Below are 26,447 nucleotides of genomic sequence, written 5' to 3' on the forward strand. Positions count from 1 at the left end.
AATGTCCAATTTTTGTTGTGAAATGAAATAATAATAAAACAGAATTAAAACTATTTTTTTAACTCATGCATAGTATCTTTATTTTATTAGGGTCATGAATAATTACACCTTCCACTAAAAACTCAAGTCCACTAGATATAGATCGATTGAGCAAATCATATCTATCGGGCAGCCAAGCCTTTCATATCTGAATTATTCTGAAAAGTTATGACTGTTAAACTAAACTGTGCAATCAATAAAAAGTGACGCCCCTCAATCATCTCTCAACACCGCCTGCTTTCATGAGAAAACTGTTAAAAGTGTTGATATTATTAGTTAACCATTAATATTTCCTAAGAAAAATTCATGTTCAATGTTCCAAAATGCTTTATAAATGAAATAATCACAAAAAATTCTTTGTAGAAAAAAGTGTGTAGATTTGTTCATTATTAATCCATTCCTAATATAAATAAATGCATGTAAAACATAATACAGACCTGCCTATATTACTATATTTACTTTAGCCTATAATATACAGATAATAATATAATATATTACAATATAATATAATATAAATCACTCACATACACATAGTTGTGCCCATAGACATTGCATATACACTAAAAAAAATGCTGCCTTAAATTTTTAAGTACAATCAACTTGTATGTTTAAGTAATTTCAACTTAAATTACATTAAACTGACTTTAAAAAAGGATTTTTTGAAAAAAATGAATCTCGTATAACTTTTTTTTAATCAAAAAAAAGATGAAAATGTCTTAAATTATTGTGATGGGTTAAAGCAATGTAAAAACATGCTGTCATAACTTATTGATCATATAATTTTTACAGTATAATACATTTATATTTTCCATGCTTAAAACCATTATATCAGCAACAGTGATTTTAAACAGTTTATTGCATCATGTGAAAATAATAATGACACTCAAATGACAACTACAATTCAGTCAAAAATTTTTTTATTGATCATCCATTATAGAAATGTATAACAAATGTACTTTTGCATTCAGACAGAGAGCTTTAAAAATGATTAATTTAGCATAACAAAATATCTTTCCTCTGGCAGTAATCAATTTCTTTGAATGAAATGCACCCCTAATATGTTTGTTACTAAAACTAATTTTTGATTTGCTGACTGCTTTATAATTCTATTTTACCAACTAGAAATGTTGGCTGTAAAACAGCTAGAAAACTCACACTGGCTGTTTTAAAAGGAATAAATGAGTCCAGCCCTTGTAAAATGAATAAATATTGATTACTAAATGATTTGCTAACAGTTATTCCTTAAATAATTCCCACATAGACGGTCTAGAAGTTCTCATAATGGTGAAGAAAATGTGTCTGGTCACGTTTGTTCATTTGCTGGCAGGCCTTCTCGACATTCTTAGTCAGACCGGGTGGACCACAGCTGAACACGCCGATCTTTTCCACCTTTGAGCAAGAGTAGAAAGAACCGCTCATGAATTGCGTACGTGAGGTTGATATAACTATCACATTGATTAAATTATATGACTTAATTACTTAAAATAAAAATGACTTCCTTCACAGGATTCCATGCAAATCACAGATATTTACTGATACTGGATGATTAGAAAAATGTAGCAGTGAGAGTTTAATGGAAAAGCTGTAATTTAGGGAAATGAACTGTCTTTCTGACCTCTGGATGAACTTCCTGTAGCGAGCTGAGAAACGCCAGAAAGGGTGGGCGACCGAAGTGTGTGACGGACCGAAGGCCGGTGAACAGACTCCTGTTCCGCACCTTCTGAAAGTGCCGCTCACAAACATACTTTAAAAGAGAAAGAGAAATTACCAGACATGACTTCGTAGCTGTTCAGATGCTTTAAATTATGTCCTAGTAGTTTAGTGGAACGGATAATATAAACCATATAAACCAATTGTATTAAGTCATAAACTCATTCTCATAAACACAAGGGCCCTATTTTATGGATCTAAGCGCATGGTCTGAAGCGCACGCCACAAGTTCACTTAGGTCACAAGTTCACACAGAATCCACTTTTGCTAGTTTAACGACGGGGAAAATGGTCGGCGCTCCCGGCGCATGGTCTAAAAGGGTTGTCTCTATTCTCTTAACGAGTAATGGGTGTGTTTTGGGCTTTACGTGCAATAAACCAATCAGAGTCTCATCTCCCATTCCCTTTAAAAGCCAGTTGCGCTCGCGCCATGGCGGATTCGCTATTTACATAAGCGTTAAACCCGAACTCGTCTCCAAAGAGCAACAGATCTGGTCGTGCGCAAGGTTAAAGCCCACAAGCAGAACATCTACAGGACAAGCCGGATTCACCATATCTTTATGTACACAATATTAATCTTTTACAGTGTAATCCTTTTATTTTTGATATTTGGCTTGTTTATGTGCTGCTGCACACCCTGTGTGTGTAATAATCAGAGTGTATGTGCATTGTGGACCCGCCTATAGGCGCACATTACTAACGCGCTCCTTAAATAAAAAAAAATAAATACTGCGCCATTGACTTTAGACCAGGTTTGAGTTGGTCAATGACTAAGTCTATTTGAGTGTCCTCAAAGTAGCAACAGTGCACCTGAACACACCTCGTTTTCAGACCATTGGCGTGCTGGCATTTGCTATTTAAACAACGTGGCGCAGGACGTGAAAATGAAAACTGCGTCGGGCTGAGACTAGCAAAACACACTTGCACCGGGTGTATCATAGGGCCCAGTGGGTTTACCAGCATGGTGGTGCGGAGATCGAATTTCTCAGCCAGCTGTGTGATGTAGATGTGCACTGACACCAGCTCCTGGCCGTCCATGTCCTCCACCTCTCTGATGATGTCAGACACCCACTCGAACTGACGCTGGGTCCGCGTCACCCAGATAAAGTACACCTGGAGCCGGTGGACACACGTCTTTTAAAACTTCAATCAAGGGACGTTCAAAAAATATATTTAAAAAAAAGGAAACTGTACCTTTTTGCACTGAAATTTGACCTTGACTGAAGATTTGAAGACCAGGTCTTTTAAGATGGACGCGAAGGGTGTGACTCCAATCCCAGCACCCACCAGCACTGACACCTCATAGTCTGTCCACTCCTGGTGACCCTCCCCAAACGGCCCGTCCAGATACAGCTGTGTGCGAATTATTGTTCAATTTAAACCATATACTTTTACATTTATATTTATACTGTATGTTTGTGAATAAAAAGTCACCACATGTAATATAACTAGTGCTGTATAATAAAAAATAAAAAAAAAAAATATATATATATATATATATATATTTACATGCCAATAAAAATCAGGTAGTACTTTCTTAAGGTAAAATGCCAGACAAGCCCAAAAAATATATGACATTATATTATTATATTATATTATGTGTGGTAAAATCGATTAATCGCGATTAATCACATCTAACATGAAAAGTTTGTAAATAATATATATATATATATATATATATATACATACACATATATATATTTACAAACTTTTGTTAGATGCGATTAATTGCGATTAATCGATTTGACAGCAAATAAAAATATAATATAATATAATATAATATAATATAATGTAATTTATTACATGGCTTGGTTGAATTCCAATGTAGAATGCGGTCTGTTATTTCTTGATAACAGACCGCTGCTAAGTATAACACACCGTTGCCATGAAAAACAGAGCGTTGCTATGGACGCAGGATTCTAACCGTAGAGACGGAACGGACTATTTTCTTTAGCGGAAGCAATACAATCGTTTTTTAATCAATAAACTCCTTTTTAAATCAATATTTTGTGTCAAATTATTAATTTATTTGGTAGGTAGCCATGTAATAAGCGGGATAATGTAGAGCGAGGCGGTTGTTATAGCGAATACAAACCCTTCTGGCTGATTCAAGACTGTCCTGATCAGCCTGTTGGGGTTGTATTCGCTATAACAACCGCCTCGCTCTACATTATCCCTTACATAACTAATGTAATATAATATAATATAATAAAAATTGTGGCTTGTCTGGCTTGGGCATTTTACCTTCTGATCTGATCCATAAAAATCATTTTTATTGGCATAACCATGTGCATTCCGGTTTATTTCCATCTATATAATCCAAACATAAACTTTCCATCCTTGCCTTGGGATATCCTCCAAGCTCCTGGAGTTTCTCAGGGGTGTAGGCCTCTCTGAGTTTGCTGGTCCAGGGTCCCACTGCACGGATATGAAGGCTGAGGGTCTCCTCGTGGGGTGCAGAGGTCAGGGTGAAGGGGTGGTACTCATCCGTGCCCAGCGCCAGGCATGCGATACGTACCCACTGTCCAGAGCGGTAGACAAAACCTTGAGGACGCTTAAACTCCAGGTATGTTACATCTGCCAATTCAAAGCGGGTTTGTTATCATTGTTACCTCAGAATAACTGGTGATTTTAAACATATTTGACAACAAAGATGTAATATGACAGGACACTTGTTTGTGCGTGTTTAATTTCATTTTGAAGAGACTCCTGAATTTGACTTGCGATTCCCTGTTGTGAGATGCTGTATGATTACACAGCCAGAGCAATTAGGAGTGACACTTTCCAGCACATGACAGAGCGCTGTGTGCTCGGGTCCTGAGAGACTCGCAGATAAAAGAGCTTTGTGCTGTATCTGCTGAGTCTGAGTGTCGTCTACCTGAGGGCAGCAGCTCGGCTTTCACCACTGGGATCTCCACCTTCTTCCTGTTGAGGCTGATGAGCTTGTCCAGGAGGAAGAGGAGGCCCGGGGGGATCAGGTAGATGTGGAAGCGGGGCTCCTGAAGGAGGCCGTAGCTGCCGTGGATCACCGTCTGTCACAGGAGGCGAGTGAAAGAGGGGAAGTCAGATGTGTAACTCTCTCACAAAACAAAACAAACAAATCAAACAAAAATCAAACAAACAAATCAAACAAAAATCAAACAAACAAATACAAATAATTCTTGTTGCTGCTTCTTTTCACTTCAAAACTAAAAATAACATTCCCAGTCTTTTTTGAAGCGAAACAAAACAAAACAAAAATCAAACAAACAAAAAATGAATTAGTATTGCTGTTTCTTTTCACTTCAAAACTAAAAATAACATTCCCAGTCTTTTTTAAACAAAACAAAACACAAAACAAAACAAATAAAACAGACAAAAATGAATTAGTGTTGCTGTTTCTTTTCACTTCAAAACTAAAAATAACATTCCCAGTCTTTTTTGAAACGAAACAAAACAAAATAAAAGCATATAAAACTGACAAAAATTACTTAGTGTTGCTGTTTCTTTTCACTTCAGAACTAAAAATAACGTTCCCAGTCTTTGAATGTTCCCAGTCTTCCCAGTCTTTGAAGACACTTTGAAGTGTTTATCAAAAAGGCAATTAAAAAACCTACAGCCACCGCTACACTGTTATGATTTCTCCTACTACCAGTATTTTATCCATATTTAACATTATTTTTCTCAGTACACAATATTGAACCTCAGACACTCATGAAAATAGTGGTGTGCTTTTCCCCCCCTCACCAGGACATAGACGAGCACATAAAGGTGGTGTGTAATCCAGAATCCTCTAAAGCTGATGCGTCTGAAATAGTGTGAGGCGAAGACGTACATAAAAGCAAAAATCAGCAGCAAAAGGACCCCAGTGAGACCTAAAAAAAAACAAAAAAGGTTTACAAAGAACACACAAAACATACATCCACAAAAATAATACATTCAGTCTATTAATTGATTACTGAATATGCAGCCATACCAGGAACTGTCTTGAAAAACCAGAAGGTCCATTTCAATGGAAGCTCAGACCTGCAAATGATCAACACATAGCATTATTTAACACATAGCATTTATTAATACTCTATAATCTGTCTGTCCATCCATCCATCCATCCATCTATCTATCTATCTATTGTATCCATCTGTCTTACTATCTATATATCTATCAATGAAAGGATATCTATCGTATCCATCTGTCTATTTTATGTCAAGATCAATCCAATACTTCAATCAATAATATGAATTACCCATTGTTGGAGAACACTCTAGGAAACAAGCAGGAAAGAATGCTGAGGTCACTGATGCAGAAAATGTAAACGTTGACCACATGACCCATACTGTGAACAACTATGGCACAAAAATACAATTTAAAGAAATAAAAGAATTAATGATTAAATAACAAGTGCATAAATATAATGAATGTATTACATATCACTTTGAGAAAGTTACAATACACAATGGAACTTTGAAACCTGGTCATTAAATGTAATCATTGAGTCATACATGCTATAAACTTACACAAGACTTGGCGGACATACAAATTGTTAAAGCAACAATCTGGTGATATAAGTTCCACGGAATTGATTATGTAGTCATTTTTTATGTGGCACACAAGGAAGTTAAAGTATTCCTAAAAGGCATTTTGCACGCAGAGGAAATTTTTCTCCCCTGACCTGAGAGGATGACAGCAGTTATAGCCATGTGGCGGTGAAGGTCAATGGCCGCATCGAATGGGATGTATCTGTTCAGGAAAGTCTCTCTGCACATGGTTATCAGGTTACGGCACACGGTGAGGAGCATGTAGGGAAACAGGAAGGAGATGGCGGCCGCAGAACCGCGAGACACAAGCACGCCCACCATGGAGGTCTCCGGGACGCCACTGGCGTGGGCCTGTAAACCATAGTCTAAAAACATCGCTATTGGTTTGCAACCGTTAGTGTGGAACTCCAGTGTCAAAATGCATGACCAATTCAACATGATCATAATAAATTTAAATGTACAATAAAATGCCTTAAAAATGTACAATACAACATTCAATGATGAAAAGAGATGGGACACTTACAGTAGCATCTTTCCAATGCTAGTCCAGCTGTGATCCCGTACATAATGACCACGCAAATGATGTGCCTCCTGTAGTTTTCGATGAAGCGCTTGAACTGCTGGATCCATTTCTTCACTGGGTTTCGGTTGTAGCGCTCTCTCTGAGGACTCACGTACACCTTGGGGTTGCTTTGTCCAACTCTGGGGAAACTGAACTTTTTAATTATGTGGCAAAAACAACATAGCTTTATTGCTCAAACTTTAAAACGGCTATGTTGGCACAATCCTTAAGTCTGTTCTGACTCGGGTCACTATATGTAACAGATTCGTGATTGTATCTGTATACTTTATGTGTACATGTCTTGCTAGTTGGTAGGTTAGACAGACGGACAGAAAACTAATTAGACAGAATGGTGGATAACTGACTAGATAGAGAGAATGTCAGATAGATAACTATCTAGATTGTTATCCGCCTATCTGTCTGTCTAATTAGTTGGTTATATGGCTGTCTTTTGAACTAATTAGACAGGCAAACAGGTGGATGACTAACTATATAGAAAGTCAACTCAAGATGATGACGTTTAAAATGAAACCTGGCGGACATTATGTCACAGAATGGCATCAGTTCCCACAAATACTGATTGCCACATTTCTCAATAACCAACAAATGACAGGTTTCACAAAGGCTTAAATCTAACACCTAGCTGAGCTCCTAATGACCATACACATGTCAGAACATGTTGCATAATGCAACACATGCTCTAAAATGACCACGACAGAGATATTATACATTAACGTCTTGGTCTGTCTTTGACGAAGTTCTTGGCCTTGCTCCCCCTCAGCCCTGTGAGTAAGCTCTTCCACTGATGAAGAACTACAAAAGAAAAAGAACAACAACAACTTATCAGCTATGTTACAGAAAACTCATACGGCACTTTTTAAAATGAGTACAATGTTATATATTTACCCATTTTTCTTAATGAAAGACACTCGCTGTTCTCTGGCTAGTTTTTTCTTACCAAGTACTTCCATTCCTGAGAATACAAGCACAGCAGTTTCAAAGAAAAATACCTCTGTGTTGAGTGTACCTAGAATTATAGAGACATATGGGGGATTAAAGCATAAAGAAAAATATATCCTTCACCTTTAATATTGAGCTGAGCTGAATGGTCTCGCAGCAGAAAGTGAAAATCCTCCCATGAGAAGGAATCTTTGTTGTTAAGACCAGCGGCCTGAAGCATTGCTGCTATGCCATCATCAGCCTGACTCTTAGATAGAGCACTTCCAGAGATATCAATGAAAGACCTGCACAAGAAAGGAGAACATGCGTCTAGCAGAAATAAGAAATCTTTCGGAGGAACTTTATTGATTTATATCATCTGAATCTCAAAGTTCAGGTGATTATCAAAAATTCTTTGCACAGATTGGTAACTTTTTTCTTCAAGGCTCAAAAAACAGGATCTGATATTTGAACCGACCTGAGTAAGGAAGTGAACTCTTCCTTGGACAAGAAGCCATCTCCTTTGATATCATGCATTGAAAACAGAAGCTTAGACTTCTCCTCTGGAGTACCTGAATTTGCAAGCCAAAAACATCAAACATTGGAACGCTCTTATCAACATAACATTATAACACTGTAAAACATTCTAACAATATGACCAGGTAACATTGTAACACTGCAAAATGACAAAATTGTTACATCCCAACAATGTAAGAAGGAATTTTGTCGCATTTTAACACTGTAACACTCTTAGGATGTCACATTTTTGCAATTTTACAGTGTTGATGTAACAGTGTTACAAAATGACCTTGTCACATTGTTAGGATGTTACATTTTTATAGTTTTATGATGTTACAGTGTTACAATTTCATGATGTTACAATGCTACAAAGTTGCCTTGTAACAACACTGTTAGGATGTCACATTTGCAACTTTGTAGCATTGTAACATTGTGAAATTGTAACACTAACATCATAAAACTATAAAATGTAACATCCTAACAATGTGACAAGATAATTTTGTAGCATTTACCATAGTAACACTGTAACACCAACACTGTAAAATTGCAAAAAATGTGACGTTGTAACATTACACTGTAAAAATGTAACATCCCAACTTGTAGCATTGTAACACAGTAACATTGTAACAGTTTAAAATGGTACACTTGTAACATGATCCTAACAATGTAACAAGGTAGTCTTGTAACATTGTATCATCGTCACGTAACACAGTAACATTGTAGTGGTGTTAACTTTGTAGTTTTATAAAATGATATTGAAACATTTATGGACCAGAGGCGATAAGTCTTAAGTTATTAACACTAAACAACCACATAAAAAATCTGAACAACCTCACCTGTCATAAAAATGACAATAACCTCCAGGAACTCCTGAAAGGAAAGGTATCCGTTACCGTCCTTGTCAGCCAGTGTGAACATAGACTGTACAAAGAGCGAGTCGGGCTTCAGACCGAACACTCTGGCAAATTCAGCTCGCGTGAGCTCACACTGTAAAGCTTCTCGGGTCCTATTGCTCAAGTCTCCTGCATCACTTTTATTAATGTCCAAGACCTGGAGTCAAAAAAGACATGTAAGATGCTTCCTCTCAACTTTGTGACACATTGCCAGTGGAATGAGGACAAAATGACCTTCAGACATATAAAGAAACAACAGAAAGTTATGTTATACCTTTGAAAAAGCATGCTTGAAGAACGTCTCCACAATCTGTTCCCTCTGTTCTCTGGTCACGGCATCTCTAAGAATTTCTTTCTCACTCATTTCCATCACAGTTAGACTCTGAATTCTGCCATCCAGCTCAGATCTCAGGTGATTTAAGAACTCTGACCTCTGGCCAACGTCCTCAAAGAACAAAACCTTTCGGCCAGAAATCCAACTTAATGCCTCATTGAGCATTCGTTACATGATGACAGAAGAATGAACAACCGAATTCTTACCAGATCATACTCTTTGGGGATCTTCAAGAGTAGGGAACGATGCTGATGGTCATTGGGTATCATCACTTTCAGGTGTTCTTGATTGCCGAAGCTGTGAGAGCTGAGAAGAGAGCCGTTCTCATCAAAGGTCTGGAATACTTTCTTCTCGTTGAACGCAAGAGTGACTTGTCGGGGTGCCGTATTGTGCCCCAACCACTCTTTGGCTGAACACAAAAGTGAAATCAGACACCAATAAAAAAACCCAGAAGTTAATAAACTCATCTTCATTGACATATCAGGCCAACATGACATTGCAGGTGATGTTACTGACCAGAAGTTCCATGAGCAGGTTCCTTGTGTTTTGTGGAACCTTTGAGCTTCTTTTGGAATCGTTTGTATCTGGCTGTCCGAACATGAGCAACTACACAAGCTACTATGTAGCTTACTGTCGAGAGATCAGAAAAAGTATGTGTGTTGAAAAATGTTTGGCTGGCATATGCATTATATTAACTAACAGGTAACTTGTGACCTTAAAATTTAAATGATTTTTTTTTTTTTTTTACAAAAAAGTTCAAGAAAAGTAAATAAAATATATAAATAAATAAATAGTTTATTTCATATTTAACATTCCAATCATTTTTGAAACAAAATATTAAAATACATAATTATTATTACATAAAATACTATTATTTCGTTGTTGTTGTTTTTTCCGGATTTAATAATAAAAAAAAAAAAATACATTCATGCATAAGTACTTTTATAATTCCAGATCAAATACAATTGCCTGAAGTAAATACATGAGACTGTAATTCAATTATAGTTTAAAGGTGCAGTTAGCAATTTCTGAGAAACGCTGTTGATATTTTAAATCACCAAAACAAACACGCCCCTGCCCAAAAGGACCACACCCCTATCTTGATATCCCCGCCCCTAAATTCACAAACACGCTATGCAGCGCTGGCACCACCCCTCTCATTAATGGACACGCCCCTTACTGCTGATTGGCTACAAGTGTGTTTTGGTGCTCGGTCCGATCCACTTTCAGGCCTCATTCTCAAAAATCGCTTACTGCATCTTTACTGCATACAAGTAAATTATGAATAACACTGACCAACAGGAAACAGGAACAGCACCACCACTGTTACGCCAAAACCAGCTTTGCTGCTGTCGTCAAAGTAACTCACAGAGACGGCCTTTGTGCAGGGGAGAAGATCGGAGGCTCTGATTGGATGAGGCTGGGGGCAGGGATCACCTGTACAAAAAGCCCAAAATAAACAAATCATGACTTTTCAATATTATTTTTTTATGTGTGTGTGTGGAATATGTTGATGCATGTGGTTGTTTATTACCGTCCACCCAGAAGAACGCGTTCTTTTGAATGTCGCCCTCCTCTGCACTGGTGACGTCCAGAATGACATCATGAAATGTGGTGTTCTGTATGGCTCGGATCTCCTCCTCAGTGAACAACCTGAGAGAAAGCAGCCGATACTTAGCCAGAAATACCTTTTTACGTGTACTCGTCTGACCAAATTGACATGTTTGTTTTTTATGTAATCATCACCAGAAATTTTCCCACCCATTTTGTCTGTTCTCAAACCAGAAGCGATCAGCATTCCTTATGCGTTCAAACTGGTCCAGGATGATGGCAGAAAACACTGGACCTGGTCCTTCCTGTGTTTCCAGTAGGCCACCCACAAACAGCTCTAACCTGGAGGTGTCATTCTCATATAACTCTGCAAGCTCCCTTAACAACTGAAAAGCAGTGAAAAAAGATTTGATTAAAGAGAAAGAACATTTTGCATTTGAATGAGTGGCGTTTGCAAGTGCAAGCAACGCCGCCACAATAAAAGGGGTTTGGGCTTATGCTGTGTGGTTGTTGCCCAATGTCGCTAGCTGAGCAGAAATACATAATCATGTTTCGCTTGGTCCCCTCAAAGTTGTGTTGGATTTTTTCCTCAATGTAAAGGTCAAGAGGTCCATCTATCACTGTTTTCCATGTTTGTAGAGTTAGTTAGTGGAGTAAATATATAGGCTATAATCTGTGTACACAGATTTTTTAAAAGTGGCGCTGGTGTTTCGCGTGCATTCGGCCAATCAGTGTACACCAGTGGTTCTCAAACTTTTTCGGTAATTCCCCACTTTGGACAAGGGGGAATTTCCAAACCCCACCTGCCTCAACATGCTAAAGAAATAAAATGTTCAGATTTATTGAATTAACAAGTAGTATCAGTATAGTAACAAGTTATATCTAAATACAAACTAACTATCAACATCAAATAACAGCAAGTTCAAAAACACACAGTGCAGCTGTGTCATAATTTGCATGAAATTCAAAAATAGAGAAAATAAAAGTGCCGCTGTGTCATAATTTGCATGAAATTCAAAAATAGAGAAAATAAAAGTGCCGCTGTGTCATAATTTGCAAGAAATTCAAAAATAGAGAAAATAAAAGTGCAGCTGTGTCATAACTTACATGAAATTCAAAAATTGAGAAAATAAAAGTTCAGCTGTCAAAATTTGCATGAAATTCAAAAATAGGGAAAATAAAAGTGCAGCTGTGTCATAATTTACATGAAATTCAAAAATTGAGAAAATAAAAGTTCAGCTGTGTCATAATTTACATGAAATTCAAAAATTGAGAAAATAAAAGTACAGCTGTGTCATAATTTACATGAAATTCAAAAATAGGGAAAATAAAAGTGCAGCTGTGTCAAAATTTGTATCAAGTTCAAAAATAGAAAAGCAATAAAAGTGCCACTTTGCAATCTGTTAAAAAAGAAAAGAAGATAAATCCATTTGGCAAGACAGGTCTATTTATCCCTCCCTGCATTAGTGGCTGCAATGAGCCTGTTTTGCATTGCACAATTTATTTATTGGCGCGAAACATAGATATAGCTACACATATACTGTATCTATGGGCGCGAAAGTTTGTTCCGCTAATATTAATATGCCTTTATAGTCAGACAAACACAAACACACACATGCGCGCGCAGTCACTCTCTAGTGCACGATTCTGGGAGATTGGATCTCATTTGCGGGCGTCAAGGAGCCGCTATCAATATGTGGGAGACTCCTGGAACTTCCGGGACAGTTGGGATGTCTGGATAAAGATATAAAGGCATAAAAGGAAAATTTCCTCCCGTTTGGCATGCCCCACCTGTCATGTCTCTATTCCCCACCAGTGGGGCGCGCCCCACACTTTGAGAACCACTGGTGTACACTAACATCACTGGTAGTTTCTATAATGCTGGATTAGACCCTACTCGGAAGTAGGAGCTAAATTAGTTCCCCCAAAAGGAGTTCCTAGAACTAAAATCGTTCCCAGTTCCTGTACGCCAAAATCTGCATACTTTCGCCAATAGTTCTAGGAACTATGAAAAGGTTCCTCCGGTGCGAAAGCCCCTATTGATACTCTAAACAGCACCTGTGTGTTACTCAGTTTAGGGTTGATCTCCTCCCAGGAGTTGACCGGCCGCATGTTGAGGGCCGCTCTGATCTGGTTATAACTCGGCAGCCCAAAATCACGCCCCCTCTGGATGGATAAAGCCACTGCATCAGAGCGGGAGAACCGCAAGGGGCCGTACATGTAATCTAATGGATAGATAATAGATCTTGATGTCAGGCATACACAAAATTGATCAAAATGGACAATTCTTGTTTAAAAAAAAAAAAAAAAATACAGTATTTATTATAAATGATTTATCATTGCGCATCACTTTTTAAAGGGACAGTTCACCAAAAAATGAAAATCCCTTTAATTAATGTGCCCTCATAATCTTTAATCAAAATAACTTCCCATCCCTCTTGCAGTATCATTTCTTCTCTTCTCTGATGATGTGTTTTCTGGCATGAGGGTGGAGCAACCTGTCACTCACATGAGATCCACCAATAGCAAACCACAACCATCCAATCAATTCCTGATGGACGTCAAGCCCCGCCCTACATTTTTTCTTGTTCGAGAAGCAGTTTCACTCAGATATAAGTCACAATATAAATAATAAAAGACTATCGCAACTTCCGTTTCATGCCGACTTCCAATTAATCAAAGGAAAAACCAACCTCTCAAATCCTCGACAATGACGTTGTCCTCGCGCTCAGTGATCTGAGAAGCCATGCCCATTATTAGCTCATCTACATCCTGACTGGACTGCAGGTTTGGATTCTAAAACATATATAACTTGATATTAAAGTTGTTTTTGTTATTTAATCAGTTTAATTGAAATAATTTCTAAACATTCATTTCTAAACAAAAATTGCATTTAATTAGATTATACAACATATAATACAGAAATCCTTTGGGACAAAATCAGGCAAAATTTTAGTACCAAGCCACAATGTATGAAATTTTAATTATATGTTCACATAATCCAAACCAAACCCCGTTCTTATATTGACTCACATTTCGGTTCCAGAAGGTGTTGCATAAACGCAGGCCAGGAGATTTACTTGAATCGTTTTTCACAGCACACGTCCTGTTTCTGAATCCACAAAATCACATTTCAACACACTTACAGATACAATTGAGGATTTTGTATGTTTACTAACTTTCTATTCATTGACGAATCCTGGAAGCAAACATATTTAGGAGCACAACTTCTTTCAGCACTGATAATAATAATAAGAAATGTTTCTTGAGCATCAAATCAGCATTTTAGAACGATTTGAAGGGAGTAATGATGCTGAAATTTTAACCAAAACTCTAAACTTTTTAATGGTAGTGTAAGTAAATGTAATACTTCAATATTACTATCAACAGTGACAATAACTTTAAAAAGGCTTTCAACATTCAACTGATGAGGTGCATTTTACAAAGGTGAATAATTGAGAAATGTACCTTTTATACACACCAGATGGCGCAAGAGTCAGTCCAAACCTCACAGCAGCAGCTTCAAACTCAGCAGAGATCCCTGGATCAACATGAATCTGGTAACCTGTAGACCGACAGAACGAAATGACATGCTTGCAGCCTGTTAACCTGTAATGACGTAAATGCCGACTGCATGCTGTCATCTACATGTTACACAAACCATAAGACATATTTTAACAAACCACAAATTAGCCAACCTTTTGACTTGCGCATAAAGTCTCCTCCCGTTTGCAGCATTTTCTGCCTTCGAACCACCCATTAAACAGGAAGAGACCATCTGACCCACGTCAAGGGATCAGCCAGAGTTCATTTTGTTCGATATACCACAATAATACATATATATTCTATAGAAACTCTGCTCTGATTGGTCAGATGGCCAGTCTGTTGTGATTGGTTTACTCTGCTCTGATTGGTCAGATGGCCCAGTTTGTTGTGATTGGTCTACTCTGCTCTGATTGGTCAGATGGCCGATCGGTTTACTCTGCTCTGATTGGTCAGATGGCCCAGTTTGTTGTGATTGGTCTACTCTGCACTGATTGGTCAGATGGCCCAGTCTGTTGTGATCGGTTTACTCTGCTCTGATTGGTCAGATGGCCCAGTTTGTTGTGATTGGTCTACTCTGCTCTGATTGGTCAGATGGCCCAGTCTGTTGTGATTGGTTTACTCTGCTCTGATTGGTTAGATGGCCCAGTTTGTTGTGATTGGTCTACTCTGCTCTGATTGGTCAGATGGCCCAGTCTGTTGTGATCGGTCTTCATCAGCACTTGATACACAGAGATATGAACAGTAACAATGGTCAGTTTTATCATATCTATTCAAGCCCGAGTCCTTTCTCAAACAGCTATATTACACACTACATGGACGATATCTGAAAAAGAATATTAGGGGCACTTTTATGTGATATGTGAGTGGAAGTGAATGGAACTTAAATTGTAGTGTGATTTTCAGTAGGTGTGTCATCTGAGACTGAAACAAACCACAGATTACCTGAGCACGTGCACATTCACACACACACAACTCACCTGGATAGGAAGACACTTGTTTTCCCAGATAGGCCGGAAGCCACTCATAGAATGCGATATTCTGATAAAAGACAAAACACATACACCTTAAATCCTAAAATCTAGACCAATGTCCCTATATTCATAACCTAGTGTTCAGAGGAAATGTGAAGTGAAGGATACTGTGGTACATCCCTCCAAATTGGCAGCTGTGCCTGTGCTGTTACATGAAGTGAGTCAGTAATTGAGGACTATTTGCTTTACCTGTAATGTGGCAATAACCCTCTTTCGGGCATTTTGGAAAAGCTCTTCGTCTGACCAAGAGGGGTGTTCCTTGTACAGTTTGGAGGCCAGGTAATTATGGTAACGAAACCAAATAATTCCCTCAGTGACCGAAAAGATGTTCTCATTGGCCCAGGCATTCCCGAACTCTGAGAACACACAAAACGTACACTTGAAAACCACAACATGCACCATTTTCATGAGCTTCTTGCAATGCACTTAAGACATTTGAGTAATAAAATAACACTTTATTAAAGGGTATTCATAACAGAATAAAAAAATAAGTAATAAAACCATACAATATTGTGAAAATACAGTAATCAAATAAAACATCTAAAGGGGTTTAAGTCACTCCGCCCTGTATCACGTACTTTATTGCATGGAGGAAACTATGGTTTACCATGGTGCATTTTTGTAAGGAATGTTACAAGAAAGCATGACAAGAAAATAGTTGATATTTCAAGTCTCACCAAACCAAAATTTCCTGATTAGCCATGCAACTACTGGTTGTGTGGTGATAATTGAATGTACTACAACTTTAAAAAGTAGCTGTTCCATATCTCACCATAGAGTTCCTGTGAGCCGGGACTTGTACTACTGGGGTCCGGCGCACTCCACATGAGGTAACCGCTGCTACTACGCCTGGGCATGTCCTCTGAGGAGCCTGAAGCCAAGAGTCCTTTGGAAAACATTCTCAAGGCATCACACCATGAGTTGGAAGATCCATAGATGGAGCTGCCATCTATCCACGCTGTCACGTGATTCACCTGAAATGGATTATGGGTAGATCAAAAACTCAGAAGGCCCATTCCAAATCTCCTACAGTCAATTGTGACTACATGCGCACCTGTGTACGGGGATTGTTGGGACTTTTGCCCGTGCTTGGGTCCCACTCTGCTCTCTGGAACTGGAGCAGAACCGGTTGTGAGGAGTTGGAGCCAAAGACGGGATCTTCTTTTTGGACTTCAATATGCATGAACTCAGGTGGGCAACCAGGTCTACGGGATTCTGAGATCTCAGACCACAAATGGTAACCTAATGTAGTAATAAAGAGCATGTGTTAAAGTGGCCATCGGAACCAAATTCTCTTTGACCTTTTCAAATACTAAGAAAACATCTTTTGAAAAGAAGCTACAAAAACGTCTCATTAAACTCTATTAAGTGCTTAATTCTTAAAGGAGAACTCCGGTCAATTTTAACATTGAGCTCATTTTTTTGTACATTTGGAGTGCTGTCAATACAGAGAACAACGACAAAAATTGGTGTTGCCTACACCGAGTTATTCTATTTTTAAAATTTGCACCCTATTGACTTCAATGGGGCAAGTAGTAAGCCTGCTTTTTAGCCTCTTAACATCCTTGATGTGTCATTACAAGTGCACAGAAAATGTGAGTGATTCCTTCCGAGTGAACACGGGTGAATCTGACTGCAGTAGATGTTAGAGATATTAATAAAAATGAAGTTAATTCAGCCAGCGCTCATACCTCTGTTTACATCCTGTTTTCGGTGGAAGGCCATAGTAATCGATTGTCGAGTTCACGCACATAGGTTTAGTGCCTATGATCACGCGCGTGAACTCGACAATCGATTACTATGGCCTTCTACTGCAGTCAGATTCACCCGTGTTCACTCGGAAGGAATCACTCACATTTTCTGTGCACTTGTAATGACACATCAAGGATGTTAAGAGGCTAAAAAGCAGGCTTACTACTTGCCCCATTGAAGTCAATAGGGTGCAAATTTTAAAAATAGAATAACTCGGTGTAGGCAACACCGATTTTTGTCGTTGTTCTCTGTACTGACAGCACTCCAAATGTACAAAAAAATGAGCTCAATGTTAAAATTGACCGGAGTTCTCCTTTAATAGCACCACTGCATAGATGTTGTTTTAAGCAATAAAATTATCTTTGTGGAATGTAAAATGTTCTTCTTTAGCAGCCATCAGGCTATATGGTTCTATTTTAAAACCTGTATTTTCAATGATTATTCACTGATAATCTTCCCAACCAGTATGCTGTGAACCTGGGAACCTCTGCAATCACTAGCTATGTTTACATGCAACAAAATTATCTGTATATTATCGGATTGATGGCTCAGTCTGAGTGAAAACCCTACATGTAAACAGATAGATCAGAAATAAATTTAGATTGGATTGAAAAGTGTAGTGTAGAGTGGCACTGTAGCGTGGAGGAAGATTAGGACGAAAAGTCCCCATTCATTGTAATTGCATGGAAAAGAGTGACCAGTATAATCTCGTAAATTGCGAGAAAAAAGTCATAATTGTGAGAAAAAAGTCATGATTGTGATATAAACTTGCAATTGCGAGAAAAAAGTAAATATATAACCTCATAATTGTGAGAAAAAAATTCATAATTGTGAGATATAATCTCGCAATTGTGAGAAAGAAGTCATAATTGTGAAATATAACCTCGTAATTGTGTTAAAATATTTTTGAGATTAAAAACTTGCAATTGCAAGAAAAAAAGTCAGAATTGTGAGATAAAAAAACAACGCAATTGTGAGAAAAAAGTCAGAATTGTGATAATACAAAAATCACAATTGCGAGAAAAAAGTCAGAATTGTGAGATTAAAAAGAAATTGCAATTGCAAGAAAAGTCAAAATTGTGAGATAAAAAACTTGCAATTGCGAGAAAAGAAGTCTGAATTGTGAGATATAAACCCGTAATTGTGTTAAAATATTTATGAGATAAAAAAATTGCAATTGCAAGAAAAAAAGTCTGAATTGTGAGATAAAAAAAAACCTGCAATTGCGAAAAAAAGTAAGAATTGTGAGATAAAAAAATCGCCATTGTGAGAAAAAAGTCAGAATTGTGAGATTAAACAAAAATCGCAATTGAGTAAAACCCTGCCCTCTGTTCAATATTCCGTTTCACTGGGAAATACGTCACAACACTGGAGAAAAGTAGTTTGCAACTTCCGGTTCACGCGGACTTTAAGTTAAATTACACTCAGGATGCAACCTGGGGACCTCTGCAATCACTAGCTATGTTTACATGCAACAAAATTATCTGTATATTATCGGATTGATGGCTCAGTCTGAGTGAAAACCCTACATGTAAACAGATAGATCAGAAAGAAATTTAGATTGGATTGAAAAGTGTAGTGTAGAGTGGCACTGTAGCGTGGAGGAAGATTAGGACGAAAAGTCCCCATTCATTGTAATTGCATGGAAAAGAGTGACCAGTATAATCTCGTAAATTGCGAGAAAAGTCATAATTGTGAGAAAAAAGTCATGATTGTGATATAAACTTGCAATTGCGAGAAAAAAGTAAATATATAACCTCATAATTGTGAGAAAAAAATTCATAATTGTGAGATATAATCTCGCAATTGTGAGAAAGAAGTCATAATTGTGAAATATAACCTCGTAATTGTGTTAAAATATTTTTGAGATTAAAAACTTGCAATTGCAAGAAAAAAAGTCAGAATTGTGAGATAAAAAAAAAAAAAAACGCAATTGTGAGAAAAAAAGTCAGAATTGTGAGATCAAAAAAACGCCATTGCGAGAAAAAAGTCAGAATTGTGATATAAAAAAAATCACAATTGCGAGAAAAAAGTCAGAATTGTGAGATTAAAAAGAAATCGCAATTGCAAGAAAAGTCAAAATTGTGAGATAAAAAACTTGCAATTGCGAGAAAAGAAGTCTGAATTGTGAGATATAAACCCGTAATTGTGTTAAAATATGTATGAGATTAAAATATTGCAATTGCAAGAAAAAAAGTCTGAATTGTGAGATAAAAAAAAACCTGCAATTGCGAAAAAAGTAAGAATTGTGAGATAAAAAAATCGCCATTGTGAGAAAAAAGTCAGAATTGTGAGATTAAACAAAAATCGCAATTGAGTAAAACCCTGCCCTCTGTTCAATATTCCGTTTCACTGGGAAATACGTCACAACACTGGAGAAAAGTAGTTTGCAACTTCCGGTTCACGCGGACTTTAAGTTAAATTACACTCAGGATGCAACCTGGGGACCTCTGCAATCACTAGCTATGTTTACATGCAACAAAATTATCTGTATATTATCGGATTGATGGCTCAGTCTGAGTGAAAACCCTACATGTAAACAGATAGATCAGAAAGAAATTTAGATTGGATTGAAAAGTGTAGTGTAGAGTGGCACTGTAGCGTGGAGGAAGATTAGGACGAAAAGTCCCCATTCATTGTAATTGCATGGAAAAGAGTGACCAGTATAATCTCGTAAATTGCGAGAAAAAAGTCATAATTGTGAGAAAAAAGTCATGATTGTGATATAAACTTGCAATTGCGAGAAAAAAGTAAATATATAACCTCATAATTGTGAGAAAAAAATTCATAATTGTGAGATATAATCTCGCAATTGTGAGAAAGAAGTCATAATTGTGAAATATAACCTCATAATTGTGTTAAAATATTTTTGAGATTAAAAACTTGCAATTGCAAGAAAAAAAGTCAGAATTGTGAGATAAAAAAAAAAAAACGCAATTGTGAGAAAAAAAGTCAGAATTGTGAGATCAAAAAAACGCCATTGCGAGAAAAAAGTCAGAATTGTGATATAAAAAAAATCACAATTGCGAGAAAAAAGTCAGAATTGTGAGATTAAAAAGAAATCGCAATTGCAAGAAAAGTCAAAATTGTGAGATAAAAAACTTGCAATTGCGAGAAAAGAAGTCTGAATTGTGAGATATAAACCCGTAATTGTGTTAAAATATGTATGAGATTAAAATATTGCAATTGCAAGAAAAAAAGTCTGAATTGTGAGATAAAAAAAAACCTGCAATTGCGAAAAAAGTAAGAATTGTGAGATAAAAAAATCGCCATTGTGAGAAAAAAGTCAGAATTGTGAGATTAAACAAAAATCGCAATTGAGTAAAACCCTGCCCTCTGTTCAATATTCCGTTTCACTGGGAAATACGTCACAACACTGGAGAAAAGTAGTTTGCAACTTCCGGTTCACGCGGACTTTAAGTTAAATTACACTCAGGATGCCTTTACTGAAATGGAATCTTACTGAAAATGTCTTGAAACTATAATTAAAGAGTTGGCTGTCTCTCAATCAACAGGCTGCACCTAGTTTAAATGAAGGAAGACACTCACCGAAGGCCAGGGAGAGAAGAGTTCTGTTCTTGTATGACAGGAGACCGGATTGTCCGCTCATGGCCGTGTTGCTTATCTGGCGGGGGTTGGGCAGGTGCGGTTCCTGTCGGGGCAGATAAACTCCATCCGTATACTGCGCCGGCAAGAAACGGACCAGAGCTGCATCTGTAGGGGCAACATCCTGATGTTTAGAAAAAAATATCTTACATTTTTTTGTAAAAACCATAAAAGAAGAATTAATTTACTCACCTGCAGCCCCTCGATCATGATATGCCAAATTATTGTACCACCCATCATACCTTTGAACTTCCCAGGTAATGGCAGAACTCGCACCTGTTTGGTTCAAGATCAAAGGGAGTTTGGCAACACTACATTATATGATGATTCACAGTAATGCATGTTCAGTCAAGATATTCTTTAAATACACACTTTTTTTTTTATCTGGGACTTTTTAAAATCTAATTTATACCCCAAAACTTACCAACGTTAAAGTATAGTTTTAGTGTAAAATGAAGGAGAAAAATGCTAAATTCTGCTCTATTTCTAGGGCAAATAAAAGCTCATGTGACAATGAGACTGCTTATTTATTGCGAAATAGTTTTTTTTAATTAACAACCTTTAAGCACAAATCTTACTGCAACACTTCATGGTAAGTTTCACGGATAAGATAACTGATATTATTATGTTACATAATGTTTAACAAATGTTTAGTCAACAAATAGCAAATGAATATTCAAATTGCTGGAAATGCATGTATTTTCCTTAAACAGAGTGACCACTGTTTCCTTTATAATATTAATAATTATTTTTATTTTTAACAATACACATTGTATTATTAGAATTAAAAAATAATATTAAATATTATAGAGTGATGCAAGGGGGATCAAATTTATTTTTATATTTTCAAAATAGAATAGATTAGACAGGCACAGATAGATAGATAGATAGATAGATAGATAGATAGATAGATAGATAGATAGATAGATAGATAGATAGATAGATAGATAGATAGATAGATAGATAGATAGATAGATAGATAGATAGATAGATAGATAGACTCACCAACAGCTTGACAGAGAACAGACAGTGCAGTTAAAGTCCTCCAGATCACCTCACACAAGCCCATTCTTGCAAACCAATGAAGCACCTCTTCGCCCAAGAGCACTTCACTTCAGACTAGAGAAAACACTAAGTGCTGTGAGAGTAAAAGTAGACCCAGCTTACTTTAAGAATGACAAAGCATGGACCTCGAAACAAATATTAAGGCAATTAAACCGAAAACACAGTCACACCGGTCTTTAGAGAGCAGCAGACCTCGCCTGTCAGTGCTGTAGATCGAATGGCAGGGAAAACAAAAGGAAGAGTCTGAGAGTGACGGAATGAGAGTCCGACCCACATCCACACCTGACAGTTTCGCACTGAGTTTACGATGCAGGGCAGGTCATGAGCGGTTGACTCCTTTCTCTGGAAATACCAATCAATGCAAATCAAAGCTGTTATTAGGAAGCACGATCGTTTAAAAGATGAGCGCAGAACGGATCATCTTATTTCCAGGACTTGTTTTACGGCACTCGTTGCGTCCACAGGTGAGTTGCAGTGCGGCATTGTGGTTGGGTTGGGATTTGTAAATGTCTATTAAGCGGCATCTAATTCTGTCAGACTTGGAGAATAAGAGAACAAATTTATGATAATCAAAATGTGCGCTTACCTGGACCTACTAAGCGGCATAACGGGCTGTTATATTATGTTATATTCTGTAGGCCATATATGTAGCCTATTTTAAGTATTGCAGAGATGTTTTAATGATGGATCATATTCATAAGTGCGAAAATGTGAGAAGGAGATGGGTTAAATTATATGAGTTTGACCCCCGTAATTCATTTAAATCCTCCTGGAATACAATTGAATTTGGGAGGTCTAAAAAGCATAGAGAGCCTCTCTCTCTTTTATTTTTATTTTATTTCATTTTCTTATTTTTTTTTTACCATTGATTCAACAGGATTGAACTAGCCTATGCCTTTTTTTTACATTTTAAAAAACATGTATAAAACTGGACTTTTAGCGTTCAGAGAATATTCATAAATAACTTTTTTTATAACTTAATTTGAACGTTAGCAAAACATTCTTGGAAATCGCTTGCGAACTGAGGTAACCAACAACACAAGCTGCTCGAGCACATCTGTACGATATTTCAACAAAACATAACCCAAATGGCAATAATTTAGCACTTAATTAGTGCTAAACTACAAAAAGAGGGTTTTGATGGTTGACAGTTGCAAATGTCTCTGGAACGGCCAAACTAAAGGGTTGCGCGAGACGCACTTCAATAGCGGCCGTAAAATGTCGATACCCTTGAAAGTCGCTGTATAATTCGCACACTAGACTGTTATCTGCAATCTTCAGGTAACCGAGCCTCTTGCCAACACTGTCCTGCTTTCAGCTTTAGTTCTCGCCTGTGGAGGGAAGATGACTTTCTACGATGGCATTTACCCGTTCTACTCGCTACAAAGAAGCCCGTTCATCGTCGACATCAGCCTGCTGGTCGCCATCCTGGTTTTCTCGGTTCTGGCTGTCAGTTTCATCTTCATTCTACCAGGAATACGTGGCAAATCGGTGAGTGAGCGAGTTAAATAAATTCTTCTAGAAACACTATTTTAAAAACATTTTTAAAAGTGCTTCTTCTACAGGTTTCCAATAAGGGGAAATTAAAAATTAGTATGTGAGATGATAGAAAGGCGAAGAAATTATTGTTTTAAACACGTCAAGATATGTAATATTATGATGACGATGCCATTTCTTTTACTTTTTGATTTTGTGAATGTCAAATTGTTGTAAACTCTGAGGTAAAAGGTGTTTCATTGTACCGAATTCACCTGAGTTGTCAATAGACTAGGCAATATCAAAGTAGACTATTTAAAGTATTTCTTTCTATTGTTTTACAAATATTGAGATTCATTTTCTATTTTCTAATCTCAAGGTCTACACTAAGACTAAAATTACACTTCTGGGGTATTTTTTGTCAGTTTAGGTGACATTTTTTTGCCCTTATTAACTTGTAAACCATAGTGTAAAGTCTTTTACATCAACTCTTTTTGCATTTCTGCAAAAAAATGAAAGAACATTAAAATATAATGTCCTCTTTTTTCAGAGACTGTTCTGGATGTTCAGGATAATCATTAGTTTATTTATCGGGGGTGTTTTAGTTGGTGAGTATTTCAAGTATTTTGATTAAGTAAGTTCATTAAGAAATCTAGTAGTTGTTACTGCATAGTGGCCTCAAAAACTATTTTCACACTTCCAAGTTAAAGTTATGCTTTACTTCACCAATCTTTCAATGACTTTTAACCGAGGTCAAAGTAATAACCAGAGATTGTCTGTCATTAAATTTAATGCCATTTGGTTTGATATATTTGTTATGTAATGCAATGACACTCCCATATTTTTAAGTGTGAGTATGAGTCTAAATATTCAGCTGGAACAATAGAAACAAATATCCCTTTAAGTCCACTTATATAAGATGCAAAACTTGTATGGCCTACATTTTCATTCATGATCTGCTAAACTCCTCTTGTCTGCTTCAGTGTTGAATTTTACCGGAGACTGGGCTGAAGCCAGCGTGAAGGCCAACGCCACCTACAAATCCTTCAGTAACGCAGTGGTGTCCGCTGAGGTGGGACTTCACGTGGGCCTGTACGGAATAAACATCACACTCAGAGGTGAACAGGATGAGTCCGCAACATTTTTGGTCCACTTTTTTGAGCCGCAAAACCCTGACCGGGTCTTTTGACATATGTTCCAACAGGCGAGCCAGTATCGCAGATAAACGAGACCATTGACTACAACGAGATCTTCAGTTGGTCGAGCAGCGTGGATGAGCAGTACGGCGACGCGCTCGAGAGGGGTCTTCCCAACCCCATCCTTTACATCGCAGAGAAGTTCACACGCAACAGCGCTTGCGGGCTCATCTTCCAGTACAGATACTCAGGCCGCTTCGCCTCAGCCAATCTCTGGTAAACCAACACACAGTCACCGCCAATCTCTTACAGTAGTGTAAAGAAACTCCGTCCTATTCAACAAATGCAAACAAGCTAAAGAATGGCCTTCTCCCGCAGGACGGCTTTTTGCTGCTGGCTGGTGGCCAATATCCTCTTCTCAATGCCCGTCATCCTCTACGCCGGGTACATGATGATAGCCACGGCTGCTTTCATCTTCTTCTCCATGGCTTCCTTCTCAACTATATACAACCTGCCCCAATGTGACTTCAGTATAGGTGCAGAGTCCTTAAGGACAGACTATAGCCATTCCTTCTGGATCGCTTTGGCAACGGGTAAATGCTCCTAATGGGAAAGCGGGACACTCTCGAAAGGTTTTTGACTTGGAAAGCATCTAAAATACTTTATAACATGATTACGGTTGATTTTCAGGTTTACTGTGCGCTGTGATTGGTTTGGTGGTGGTGTTACTGGATTGTCTATTTCCTGCGAGGATGAGGGAGGCGTTCAGTGTTGGCGTGGACAACGAGGAAGACGAATACCATACCGGTGAATGCTACCTCAACTCAGGCTTTCTAGAGGGAGTGATCTCTGATGACATCCCACCGACGGGGAATGGCTCTTTGCCACGGCAGATCACTACAATAACAGTATGTTTTATACACAAATAAATGCATTTTCATTAACATTAGCTGAAACGATTTGGTCGTTATTTACGCACCCTCATTTCAGCTTCTTTCCGTGAAACACAAAATAAGATGTTTTGAAGAATCTTCATGCTGCTCTTTTCCATACAACGACTGCATATTACTGCTAACACCAAAATTATGTCATTAATTGTTTAAAAATGCTGTTTTGCTGTTTAAATATTTATTGTTTTCTTTTTTCTTTTCTTCTTTCTTTTAACAGAGTCTTTGAGGGGCGGTTTGTTGTCGTCCACACCTACTACTTGAAAACTTGCAGACTGAAACTTTCTGGGAGTTGTTGTATATAAAATTGTTACTGTTTCTATTGTTCTATTCTATTGTTCTACTGCATATACGTACATGTACATAATGCACAAAAAAAAAAAATATTTAAAACAAAAGTCAAATTCTACAATGTGTCCATTTTCATTATTTGTGTTATTGCAATAATAACGACATTTGGCGATACCAAGATTGAATTCATAACCACATGAATGTGGAAGTTTACAGGTAATTTAATTCAAGGTATATTAAACCAGGCTTACCATCATCAACTAGAAACTAAAACCATAAAAACCCATTTTCATTACTTGAAATTAGTGCTGTCAAATCGATTAATCGCTTCTAACATAAAAGTTTGTGTTTATATAATATACTGTATGTGTATATATATTATTGTATTCATGTATATATTATATATGTGTTGTGTGTGTATATATATATATAAACATAATTTTGTGTTCATATGTGTGTGTGTATATGTTAAATGCGATTAATTGCGATTAATCGATTTGACAATAATACTTGAAATAAAAAAATGAACAAATAAAA

The 26,447-nt window shown here is 37.3% G+C and overlaps 2 protein-coding genes across 2 annotated transcripts; one reads left to right on the forward strand and one right to left on the reverse strand.

Annotated features, from left to right (window-relative positions):
- Positions 1-1,305: 1,305 nt before the first annotated feature.
- Positions 1,306-22,064, reverse strand: duox (dual oxidase; the record flags this gene model as incomplete). The annotated part of the gene is made up of 33 exons (XM_081355868.1): positions 1,306-1,428; positions 1,655-1,783; positions 2,706-2,861; positions 2,943-3,101; positions 4,093-4,325; positions 4,627-4,780; positions 5,475-5,602; positions 5,704-5,753; positions 5,971-6,070; positions 6,397-6,627; positions 6,786-6,964; positions 7,560-7,637; positions 7,731-7,797; positions 7,908-8,068; positions 8,242-8,335; positions 9,119-9,332; positions 9,450-9,635; positions 9,716-9,918; positions 10,026-10,139; positions 10,806-10,946; positions 11,044-11,162; positions 11,271-11,446; positions 13,119-13,285; positions 13,754-13,856; positions 14,094-14,172; positions 14,529-14,625; positions 15,584-15,644; positions 15,827-15,993; positions 16,410-16,611; positions 16,692-16,879; positions 20,939-21,103; positions 21,188-21,271; positions 22,001-22,064. The coding sequence occupies 33 exons, from the start codon at positions 22,062-22,064 to the stop codon at positions 1,306-1,308; spliced, it is 4,572 nt and encodes a 1,523-aa protein (XP_081211994.1).
- Positions 22,065-23,404: 1,340 nt separating this feature from the next.
- Positions 23,405-25,848, forward strand: duox2 (dual oxidase 2; the record flags this gene model as incomplete). Its single annotated transcript, XM_081355869.1, has 7 exons — positions 23,405-23,551; positions 24,087-24,144; positions 24,520-24,654; positions 24,741-24,948; positions 25,051-25,265; positions 25,363-25,580; positions 25,840-25,848. 7 exons carry the CDS (start codon positions 23,405-23,407, stop codon positions 25,846-25,848), a joined length of 990 nt encoding a protein of 329 aa, XP_081211995.1.
- Positions 25,849-26,447: the final 599 nt, after the last annotated feature.

Source organism: Scardinius erythrophthalmus, assembly GCF_964197995.2.
Source record: "Scardinius erythrophthalmus genome assembly, chromosome: 24".
Classification (NCBI taxonomy): domain Eukaryota; kingdom Metazoa; phylum Chordata; class Actinopteri; order Cypriniformes; family Leuciscidae; genus Scardinius; species Scardinius erythrophthalmus.